This window comes from Zingiber officinale, chromosome 4A, assembly GCF_018446385.1.
Source record: "Zingiber officinale cultivar Zhangliang chromosome 4A, Zo_v1.1, whole genome shotgun sequence".
NCBI classification, from domain to species: domain Eukaryota; kingdom Viridiplantae; phylum Streptophyta; class Magnoliopsida; order Zingiberales; family Zingiberaceae; genus Zingiber; species Zingiber officinale.
The window spans coordinates 117,608,747-117,620,681 of NC_055992.1; the positions used below are offsets into that span (position 1 = coordinate 117,608,747).

At 46.7% G+C, this 11,935-nt stretch overlaps 1 protein-coding gene across 1 annotated transcript; it reads left to right on the forward strand.

Annotated features, from left to right (window-relative positions):
* The first annotated feature begins 9,809 nt into the window (after positions 1-9,809).
* LOC121972683 (proline-rich receptor-like protein kinase PERK8) lies at positions 9,810-10,937 on the forward strand. The gene is made up of 2 exons (XM_042524331.1): positions 9,810-10,442; positions 10,545-10,937. Exons 1-2 carry the CDS (start codon positions 9,810-9,812, stop codon positions 10,935-10,937), a joined length of 1,026 nt encoding a protein of 341 aa, XP_042380265.1.
* Positions 10,938-11,935: the final 998 nt, after the last annotated feature.

The window sequence follows — 11,935 nt, forward strand, 5'->3', positions numbered from 1 at the left end:
GTTCTCATTCTGTCGCCTCGAATATCAGCCCCGACACCCGGTCGGGCTATAACTCCCGAGCAAGCCTCTTTTCCCACTCAGTCCTTATCCCCCGCGCAGCTACCCCTTCCCATACTGGATCAGCCCGGGAGTTCTGCAACCCTATCCGCCTCCCTTCTATCAGCTGCTCAGGCCCCCACATCTCGAGCTAGGGGGAAAATCTCCAAGAAATATGCTTTCACCGCCTCCTAGCGCCTGCCTTCCTCTACCGAGTCCGACGCTGCCGAAGAAACTGCTGAAGAGGCTCCTCCCCCTGTTGCCCTGGTTCAACTGTAGGGTGATTTAGTGGCGTCCTGGCGATCAGGCAATCAAAAATTTTGGAATAATCCTCCGATGGAAGGGCTGGATCAAGCTTCTCGCCAGATAGTTTCCGTAAGTTTTCTTTTATCAAGACTCCTCTGCTGGAATTTCTTCTGCTGGAATCTCTTATAATCCTTCTTCCTATATCTAACGCAGGCCTGTTCCGCCAACCTGAGTGCCATTCAATACGCCTCTCGCTTACAGAGGGAGAATGAAGTGTTAGAGACTCGTCTTCAGGAGTTGAAGCTGCCGCTAACTCCCCGGGATCCCCTCAACCCGACCCCCGGGGACTTAGCGAGTTATTTCCGATTGATTGGGGAGTCTGCAGAGTCCGCCCGCAGCATTTCCCATGCAGCTTTTGACAAAATAAAGACCTTGGAAGCAGCTTTGAAGACAAGCGAGTCTAAACTGGCCTCTGAGGCGAAGAGGCGTCGCTCACTGGTAGTTGAGCTGGATGAAAAGGACGCTCGGTTGGCTACCTTATCCTCCGATATGAAGAGTCTGCAAGAGACCCAAGAGTCTCTTCAGAAGAATTTAACAGACGTTCAGGGTCAGCTGGCCTCCAGTGTCGATCGGGAGAAGGCCCTTAAAAGTCGTTGGGAAGCTGGCCAATCAACCCTCCAATTAGTGCAGGCCGACCTTTTGAAAGCTCAAGAGGATGCTTCCCAAAGTCAAAAAGATTTGACTTTGTCCATAGCTGATACGGAGAAGGCCCGGGCAGAGCTGACAGATTATCAAGCGGGAGAAGTTGGTCGTCTAAGAGACTACAGGCGAGCCTACGTCACATCCCCTTTCTTTTTGAGGGAGATAGGGGGTTTGATGAATCTCATGCTGTGTTGTGGCGCGGCCGGCGGTGCTCGTCAAATGTTTGAGCAGGATCTGCTTCATGCTGCCCCTTCAGAAGATTTCTTAGATACTACCCACTTGATGAACGAGCTTCCGGGCAGGTCACTCCCTTCCTTCAAAGATGATGACGACTTATTCCTCCTCCCTGAGCCTCCTGCTGACGCTGCGCCTTGCCCCCCCTGAGCCTCCTGCTGACACTGATCCTTGATGTGACACTATATGTTGCACTTTAATGTAAAAATGTAGCTGTCAAACTTGCGCTCAAACTATCTGCTTATAATTTCGGATTTGCCTTTACTTTGGCCTGTTTAACCTTCTTATGATATGACATGACCGCTGGCTTTCGATTTTTTTCTTATAGTATATTAACCTTCTTATAGTATGTTCACCCTCTTATCAGTTGTCTCGTAAATTTCCCGATCGATACGACCCGTGAACCTGCGAATGTGTGCTTTGGCCTTCTAGTCTAAGTCTTATTTGACCCGAGTCGGGAATCCCTTTTTTATCCCGACCTGTTTTCCTTGCCTTTTTCTGCTGACCGCTCTGTTGGTGCAACCTTAGGTCAAGGTTGACCTGGGTGACCCGAGTCGAGTTGACCTGACTCGAGGTATATTTTGATGTTTGACAAGAATAGAGAAGTTATATTTTGATGTTTGACAAGAATAGGAACTTGGGGGATTGTGGGTGCAACCTTTGGTCAAGGTTGACCTGGTTGACCTGACTTGAGTTGACCTGATTTGGGAAAAGTCCAAGTATGGAGACTTGGCACGGAAAAGTCCAAGTATAGAGACTTGGCACGGAAAAGTCCAAGCAGGGAGCTGGGCACGAGAAAAGTCCAAGCAGGGAGCTTGGCACGGGAAAAGTCCAAGTGGGGCTTGCACGGAAAAGTCCAAGGATGGAGATTTGGCACGGAAAGTCCAAGCAGGGAACTTGGCACGGGAAAAGTCCAAGCAGGAGCTTGCACGGGAAAAGTCCAAGTATAGAAGCTTGTCATGGGAGGTCGGAGAGGGCTCGGTTCTCTGGATTGGATGGAGTCTGAGAGGGCTCAGATCGCTCCTGATTCGAGAGGGCCTGAGCTCGCCTCCGGACCTGACGGAAGCCGGAGAGGGCCAGCCTGCTCTCCTGACTCAGGTCGAGAGGGCTTGGCAGCTCGCTCTCCCAAACGGACGGAAGTCGAGAGGGCCCGGAGCTCGCTTTTCGGACTAGGTCGAGAGAGCCTGAGCTCGCTCTCTAGATCGTGAAGGCTTTAGGTTTGCATGGAAATTGATCGGTCTCACGACCGATCAGGATACTGGGTCCTGATCGATCCGGTGACCGATCGAGTAACCAAACAGATTGGGAGAGGAATGGGATCGTCCACGCACCGATCAGAGCTCGCAACCAACTCTCGAGAGTTGGGATCGTCGGGAACCGATCGTTTAGGCCCGATCGGTCCACGCACCGATCAGATCGCAACCAACTCTGAGAGTTGGGATCGGTCCGGGACCGATCAGAGGCCCGATCGGTCCCCGACCGATCAGATTGCTCGACCGATCGGTGGAGCTCGACGGTCTGCACTCAGCCGCTGAGTCACAACGCCTAGATTTCGCTTCTTCTTTGTCTTCGCAGTTCATATAAGAGGCCACCACAGGCATTACTTGCTCTTGCTCCTTCTTGTTCCTTGCGATCGAGCTTGCTGAGCTCCGAAGCTTCGTGTGAGCTTCTACGACTGGACTCCTGCTGCTGCTGTTGTTAGCGTGAAGTGGTTGCTTCATCACCATTCGAGAAGGCAAGCAAACTAGTGTTTTTACATTCATATTGTTTTGGCTTCTTGTCGATATTCTAAACCTTGATTATACGCTGTTTGCTACACATTTGATTTTTTTTTCAGTTCTGGGGTCTCATCCATCGACGGATTGATAGGATTCGTCCACCTTACGGACACGCCGAGGAGTAGGAGTATCATCTCCGAACCTCGTTATATCGTCGCTTTGAGGTTTGATCTTCTCCATTTTCGCTTCTACTTTTTATTTCACTGCGCTAACTCAAATTGTAGGAAGAAACGAGAATTTGGGGTCGACTATTCACACCCCCTCTCTAGCCGTCCAAAGGTCCTAACAAGTGGTATCGAGCGAGGTCGCTTCGGATTAACACCCGGGAGCACGAGCCAGAGAATGGATCAACTTGGAGAAGACGTCACGATTCCACCCTTCTACGATCGCGACGTATTGGAAGGTAAGAATGAAGTATTTTCTTATGACTAACCTAGTAAATTGGAAGTGTGTACAAGTAGGTTTTATTTCTCCGGTGGATAAAGAAGGAGAACCTCTCGAGAAGAAGAAGTGGACGAAGGAACAAATCCACCAATCCATAATCAACGACGAGGTAACGAAAATCTTTGAATTTTCATTACCTAATGATATCTTGTGTAAGATAGGTGGATACAACAATGCCAAGGAGTTGTGGAACAACTTGGCTAAGTTCCATGAGGAGAGCTCCAATTCAAGTCATGAAAAGGAGTCAAGTGAGCCAAGTAGCTCACATCATGGAGATATGGAATTAGAAGTTGAGGGCTACTCAACATCTAAGGAAGAAGAGGAGGGGAGTTCTTCTTCAAGATTGGAGCAAGAAGAAGAAGCCTCTACCTCCGGAAGGGATGAAGGAGAGAGCTTATATCCATCCTCAACCCTAGGTAACTCAAGCAACTTAATTTCAAGTAAATTACATATAATGTGCTTTGAGTGTAGGGAATATGGGCATTACAAAAGTAAATGTCCAAAGAGGATTAGGAAGACTCCACCGGCACCAAAAGTCAAGGAAGCCGGAGTCCCGATACGCAAGGGCAAGGAGCACGTGGTGTGCTTCCAATGCAAGCAAAGGGGACATTATAGGAGTCAATGTCCAAGGGGGAGGCAACCTCACAAGGACAAGAGACCAAGCACATCTATGGGGGGAGCTAAGGCAAACCTTAAGGTATCCTTTAAGGCACATTCTTGTAATTCTAATAAGACACATGCTAGTAGTTTTATTGCAATTGTCAATAATGATAAGCATGATAACCATAGAAACCGATACATGTGCTTAGGTGCTAAACATGTTAGCCTAGATAAGGACAATGCTAGAAATGCCAACCCTAGAGTTAACTCATCTAAGGTTAAGGAAAACCTAGATAGGAATCCCAAAACAACTAGACATATGCCTAGGAATACCTCAAAGAAAAATGAAAAATTAAAGCTTGAGGTATTAAAGAAGGAAAATCAAGTCTTGAGGTCAAGACTTGACACTTTAGAAAAGGCTCTTAAGAATTTGGATAAGTCAACTCTAGGGTCTAAGGATCAAAAATCAAAGCCCAAGGACTTGAGAGGTTTGGGTCACAAACCTAAGTCTCAAGTGGTCAAGCCTGCTTATCATAATGTTCCATTCGATTATGGAATAAGACCTAGGGCTAAGAAGACCATCACCAAGGTCACAAGGGGAGTCTCCCCTAGAGTTGATCTTGATGAGTCTCTAATGACCAAGGCTTTAAAGCCTAGGAGGGTCATTAGGAGGGTTGCTAGGGAAGTCATTCCTAGTGAATATTTAGTGAACCCAATGAGCTCAAATAGGTATTGGGTTCCTAGGAGCGTGATTCCTTCACGCTAGATGGTTTAGGGTGTGCCAACCTTAATTGGATAGGTAGTTAACCTACTCATGGCAAAAGGTGGCATTTTAGGAATTTTCAAGGTGTAATCAAGCCTTGAAAATGAAATTAAAAATTATTCCTAAGGTGTTTAGGATGTGCCAACCACATTTGAGGAGTTTTCTAGGGTCAATCTAATTGGCACATAGTGATCTAAAAATCTTTAGTATATGATTTTAAGTCTATTACACTTAGGAATATAGAATTTATGGTAAAATGATCAAAATTATCAAAAATGACAACTAAGGCTAGAATTAGGTATTTTCTATACCTTTATATGTTATTTGTCATACATTGGTTGTCATATGCCATATCATGATATCATATTTATTTTATTATCATTTGAAATGTCATGATAATGCTTAGGTTAGTTATATGTCATGCCTTATTTAAGTTTCATACTTGATAACATGACATCATGACATTGGCACATGTTTCCACTTATGATATTATTTTATGTCATGTCATCATCTCTTGCATTTATGATCAATTAATTTGATTTAAGGATAGAAACACAATTTGATATGGAGATCAAATTGTTGTTTAGAAAATGCATGAGAACTTAGCTTAAGATGACCTAAACCCATATCTCACATCAAAATTGACTTGGATGTGTTTGATACACCTTAGATGTGTGTGAGATATTAGGATTATGAGTTAGGATCAAGGTGCATAGTTCTTGTACCTAGATGAGCCTAATTCGAATTTGAAGATCATAGGGAAAACTTGTGTACAAGTCATGTACATTTAGCCCTAAGATTGTGGTCCTAAATTGAATGGTTTAAGATCATTTCAAAATTGATTTGAAAAACCTTGATGAAGCTTTTCTAGTGATAGCATTCATCATTGAGCAAGTTGATATAAAGATGGATTAACCTTGAGCTATTTCAAAGTCTTTCGAACTTTGTATCAAGATTAAAAAATGGGAGTTATTTTCATAGAAAACTATTTTTCCATGATAATATATGGTATGAGGAATGCATCCTCAAAATTTTACAATTTTTGGAATTTTCTGTAATTTTTTAGGGATTTCTGAATTTCGGGAGAAAAATAAGAAATTCTTATCAGAGAATTGTGGACCGATCAGAGAAGATTCTGATCGGTCCAGGGAAGTCTGGATCGGTCACTGGACCGATCTAGGATAGTGTGGATCGGTCTGGTGACCGATCCAGTGGAGTCCTGATCGGTCTGGTGACCGATCAGAGCGTGCCAAAATGCTGATTTTCGACTATTGTCTGAAATTTCAGCTATGGAAGTTGGTGCTTTAGATTTCTAAAAGGTTGAAACTCTCCAAGACATTGTTGGTGCAATGGTCAAGGAGGAGTTGACCTTTAGGGGGAGTTTTACCTAATGGTCAAGGGGGAGTTGACTTTTAGGGGGAGTTTTTACTCGTCAAGATTTCTGAGGATGAGTGATATGAGATTATCACTAAGTTGACTGTGGATTTTAGTATCAAGGGGGAAATTAAGGGTTTCAATGAAAGGTATGGGACTTTCATTAGGAAGAAACTCTTGACCTTGATTCGCTCTTTTAGATGTGTGTCAAAAAGGGGGAGAATGTCTAGAGAATGTTCAAGGAAGAACATTGGAGAACTATTGGAAAACCTAAGTTAGGTTATCGGGTTAACCTAACTTGATTATGGTTTTTGTCAAATATCAAAAAGGGGGAGATTGTTGGTGCAACCTTAGGTCAAGGTTGACCTGGGTGACCCGACTCGAGTTGACCTGACTCAAGGTATATTTTGATGTTTGACAAGAATAGAGAAGTTATATTTTGATGTTTGATAAGAATAGGAACTTGGGGGATTGCGGGTGCAACCTTTGGTCAAGGTTGACCTGGTTGACCTGACTTGAGTTGACCTGATTCGGGAAAAGTCCAAGTATGCAGACTTTGCACGGAAAAGTCCAAGTATGGAGACTTGGCACGGAAAAGTCCAAGCAGGGAGTTGGGCACGAGAAAAGTACAAGCATGGAGCTTGGCACGGGAAAAGTCCAAGCAGGGAGCTTGGCACGGGAAAAGTCCAAGCAGGGAGCTTGGCACGGGGAAAAGTCCAAGTATGGAAGCTTGGCATGGGAGGTCAAAGAGAGGCCGAGCTGCTCTCCTGATCGGATGGAGTCAGAGGGCCTGTAGCTCGTTCTCCTGATTAGGGCCGAGAGGACTCGAGCTCGCTCCGACCGGACGTGGAAGTCGGAGAGGGCCTGTAGCTGCCTCCGCACTCAGGGGGGCCTGTAGCTCGCCTCCGACCGGACGTGGAAGTCGGAGAGGGCTCGGGAGCTCGCTTTCCGGACTAGGTCGAGAGGGCCAGCTCGCTCTCTAGATCGTGAAGGCTTTAGGTTTGCATGGAAATTGATCGGTCTCACGACCGATCCGGATACATCGGGTCATCTCGATCGATCCGTGACCGATCAAGAACCAAATAGATTGGGAGAGGATGGCCGATCGGTCCACGCATCGATCGCAACCAACTCTCGAGAGTTGGGATCGGTCCGGGACCGATCATAGGGCCCGATCGGTCCACGCATCGATCAGATCGCAACCAACTCTCGAGAGTTGGGATCGTCCGGGACCGATCACGAGGGGCCCCTGACCGATCAGATCCGCCCTGGACCGATCAGGGTGGAGCCTGATCAGTCCAGACCTAGCCGTTGAATCACAACAGCTAGATTTCTGCTTCTTCTTTGTCTTCTTCGCAGGTTCATATAAGAGGGCCACTACAGGGAAGCAGATTACTTCTTGCTCTTGCTCCTTCTTGTTCCTTGCGATCAGAGCTTTGCTGAGCTCTCCATTACTGAAGCTTCATGTGAGCTTCCCTCGGTTGGACTCCAACTGATCAGTTGCTGCTGTTGTTGGCGTGAAGTGGTTGCTTCATCACCAGTCGACGAGAAGGCAAGCAAACTAGTGTTTTTACATTCATATTGTTCTTGGCTTCTTGTTGTATTTCTTGTACACTGATCTTGCTGTTGCAAGAGAGATTGTGACGAGGTTTCTCCACCCAGAAGGTGTTTTTATTAGCCGGTTCTCCAGGGTCTCATCCACCGATGGATTGATAGGATTCGTCCACCTTACGGACACGCCGAGGAGTAGGAGTATCATCTCCGAACCTCATTATATCGTCGCGTTTGAGGTTTGATCTTCTCCATTTTCGTTTCTACTTTTTATTTCCGCTGCGCTAACTCAAATTGTAGGAAAAAACGAGAATTTGGGGTCGGCTATTCACACCCCGCCCTCTCTAGCCGCGTCCGAAGGTCCTAACACACTCAACTTAGCTTAACAAATCGCCCTGGTCTGCGCTTATATCCCGAACTGTTTAGCTTGCCTTTCTCTGTTGACCGCCCTGGCTCGGCCATACCCCCTGGTCTGTTCTTTCCCCAATATCCAGGTCAGAATAACTTCAGACCGGGAAATTGAGGGTTAAGCCCAGACCGGGAAAGCGAGGACACTTTTTTTATAAAACATAACTGTTGTGTCTTTTCTCGAGATCTATCTCCTCGTACTTTGCACCGACACTTTTCCAAATATACCCTTGGCGTTATTTTCAAAGAATATCTGTCGGTTCTCTTTGTTCCCGCCAATTATTGTGCACAGGTGGATGATGTCTGACGAAATTACCCCTCTGCCCCGCGACTATAAATAATCTCCTCTAGCTTTTGCTTTCAGACTTTGTCCGTCTTCCACTTCCTTCTGAGTGAGTCCATTATTACTCCTGAATCTTTGCTTTTGGGTCGATAGCTTCCCTCTTGATCTCTTCTCCTTATGTTTCTTTTGTCATGACATCCCCCTCTTTTCTGTCCTCTCTGACGGTGGTGTACTATTCTGGCTCATCCACTTTCAACGAATTGGACCGGGATGACCTGCGATATACCTATGGAGTCTGGGATAACGCGTATGTGATCATCCCCACCAGAATACACTAATTTTTTGCTCATCCCAATGGATATTGTACCTTCTTTAAAGTGCAATTTATGGTCGGCCTTCGTCTTCCTCTTCACCCCTTCTTTTCTGACGTGTGCCGCCATTTCAAGATTCCTCTAGGACAAATGACGCCAAATTCTATAAGGATCCTCTGTGGCTTCGTGGTACTCTGCGACGTATGCGAGCTGTCCTGGTCCCCCCATTTGTTTCACTGCTTTTTCATCCTCCGGCAACAAGAAGAAGGCACATTCTGCTTCCAACCTCGTCTTCGGACTGCTTTTTTCTCGCCCTTGCAACCTTCTGAACTGAGCTGGAGGAGCAAATTCTTCTTCATTCGATTTCCCCATGAGGTAGAGTGGCCCTTGTGATGACAATCTTCACTTCCCCCGAACCCGCCACTGGAGGATTTTCATCTTGATACCTCCTATATAGAGGGTTCCTCCCGCTTAGCGGGATGACAACTAAACTTAACACGTTTATTGTCTGAGGAAATGCTATCCTATTTTCACTTGAGCTATCTTATCCCTGAGACACCTCATTCCCAGGGTAAGCTTCTCTTTTAGTTCTCCTCTAACTTCATGCATTTTATTTTTCTTACTACAACTGACCTCCTACTCTATTTTATACAGCTGAGGTCTTAACTCGGGCTTCAGAAGTTCAACCTCTTCCCCTAAGTGACATGGAAATAATGAGGCATGGTCGAGTTATTTTACAAGGAAGATCGATCCCCTACTCGTCTTCGACCTCTGTCGGAGTGTCTTCCCCTGTAAATCCTCGACCCTGTCTTCCTCGCCGAGCCACCTCTACTGTCCGACCTGCCTCCTTTGCTCGTCCCACTCGTCCCTGGACTGCACGCCCATCACGGCCGACCGCCCCTGTTCGTCCCCGGGCCTTGCCTACTGCTCAGCCCTTCACCCCGACGCCCCTTCAGTCAATTGATCCCTCTCGACCAACTTATATCCCTGGTCGTGGCCTCAGTCGAAGATTAGCCAATGTAACATATGTCAGCCCTGCCGTTAGAGAAGTTTCTCAAGCAGCTCGACGGGCCCATTCTATGAATGATTGTGCGGATCGAGATGCTCCCTCTTCTTCTCGGCGCAGGGTTCGGCTACCTTCCGATGATTCTGATTCGGATTATCGACCGTTGGCTCAGAGACTTCGTCGCCGAGCCCCTCATCCTGTGCCAGACTTGGGCCCTTCCGTTATCCCTTCTCCTTCACCTCCTGTTGCAACCGCCTCTCCTCCTTCACCTCCTATCGCGACCCCGACTCCCGTCCCGAGCCAGACAGATGCTCCCCCTGCTCCGCCCGAAGCTCAGGTCGAGCCTCCACTAGCTCAACCTTCCACTTCGCCACAACATCAAAGCACTGAGGCCGGCCCCTCGCATCGCCCTTCCCCAGTTACCTTGCCGCCAGAGCCATCTCCTGTGCTTCCCTCACCTCCTTTTGGGTCAGCTGTTGGGCCTTCTGGCTCCACTGCTGGGCCTTCCCAACCGCCACCACTTGTTCCTCTTTATTATCTTACCACTGCTCCTTCTGAGGCTGGGCTACAATCACGGTGCGATGTTCCCACCAGCTCCTTGACCATGAAAGATCGCTTGGCCACTTTGTGGGATGAAAGTATGCATCAGATGGAACTTTTGCCGCCCCTTGCCCAGATGGATAGATTCTCTGAGCTATATATCAAGGTCAACTTCCATGATTGCTTACTGCAACTATTATCTTCCTCATTCTTATCAGATGTTTCTCTTATGTCCCAGGCCTGTGTAGAGTCCTTGACAATAAACTAGTCCTTCCATGCTGTTCATCGTCAAAATAAGATGCTGCGGAACAAGGTAACTGAACTAGAACTTCAGTTAAATAACCCGGCGCAGGCTAGTCACACCCTGAGAGCTGAAGTAAAGGATCTAACCAAAAGGAAGAATAGTCTGAAAGTATCCTTGGCGATATCTAACCAAGAGCTTAAGGGCCTGAAGGAAGAAAAAAGCCAGGTCGAGGTCGTGCACCAGCAACGCATGGATCAACAAACTTTGGAGCATCAACGAGCTATTGATCAATTGACCCAGAAGTTGCGTGCTGCCGAACCTTTAGCGCAGGAGCAAGACAAGAAACTAAAATCCCAAGCGACCCAATTAACCTCTCAAGTAGCAGAACTGTTGGCCACCCGAACCGAACTAGCTTAGGCCCGGACCACCGCTGAAGGAGTATCTACAACCCTGACCATAAAGAAGGAGAGAATGACCGATGTCAAAAGAACCGCGCTTTGTACCTGCATTCTCCGAAATTCTGTACACAAGCAGGGCAGCGTTTCTCCACGTCTGTCATCTATGGTGCGACCAGGGCTCTACGACAACTTTATGAACAGGGCTACTTGAAATCAGCTCCTCCTCCTGAATTTTTAGATCACGACCGGATCCTTAAGGAGATTCCGGATGAGATTTTCGCTCCTTTCAAATGATTCTTCTTGACTATTCGTGTATAATGACCTAACAATCTCTTGTGAATTACTTCACTATTTTTCCGCTTGCACTCTAAGGTTTACTTTTGTTAAAATTGCTTAATTTGCCGAAAGAAGTATTAAGACACACAATTTTTGCTTTCATATCCCCTCACCGCTCTATCCGATCTGCTTTTTCCCCGGTCTGTCAATTAGGTGACAGCTCGGCTTACAGCCCGGCTTACTCTTCTTTGTATGCTCCTTTAGACTCTGTAAGGTCGTAAGTAGTTAGCGCTCCATGGTCGATCTAACTTCTTGCCCCGGTCATCTTGTAAGTAATAAGCTCCGAACGATAATTTTTTGATGACTTTGTAAGGCCCGTCCCACTGCGGTGCTAGCTTGGCCACATCTCCCACAGACTTAATTTGCTTCCAGACCAGATCTCCTTCCCCAAAGAATCGAGGAATCACTCTTCTGTTATAATTTTGCCACATTCTTTGTCGATAGGCCTCCAGTCGAGCTGCCGTCTTGTCACGAGTTTCACTATTGAGGTCCAATTCAGCCAACCGTTGCTCTGCGTTTCCTTCATCATATAATGTCCTCCTGACTGATGGCACTCCGATTTCTATGGGTACGACCGCTTCATTGCCATAAACCAGATGGAATGGTGTCAGACATGTATTTTCTCGAGGTGTTGTACGATAAGCCCATAGGATGCTTGACAGCTCCTCCACCTAGTTACCT

Excerpts from the sequence above, each read along its gene's own strand:
- LOC121972683 (XM_042524331.1), top strand. The coding sequence starts at position 9,810 with ATGAATGATTGTGCGGATCGAGATGCTCCCTCTTCTTCTCGGCGCAGG. Across the intron at positions 10,443-10,544 it reads TCTCTGAGCTATATATCAAG|TCCTTCCATGCTGTTCATCG; the intron begins GTCAACTTCCAT and ends ACAATAAACTAG.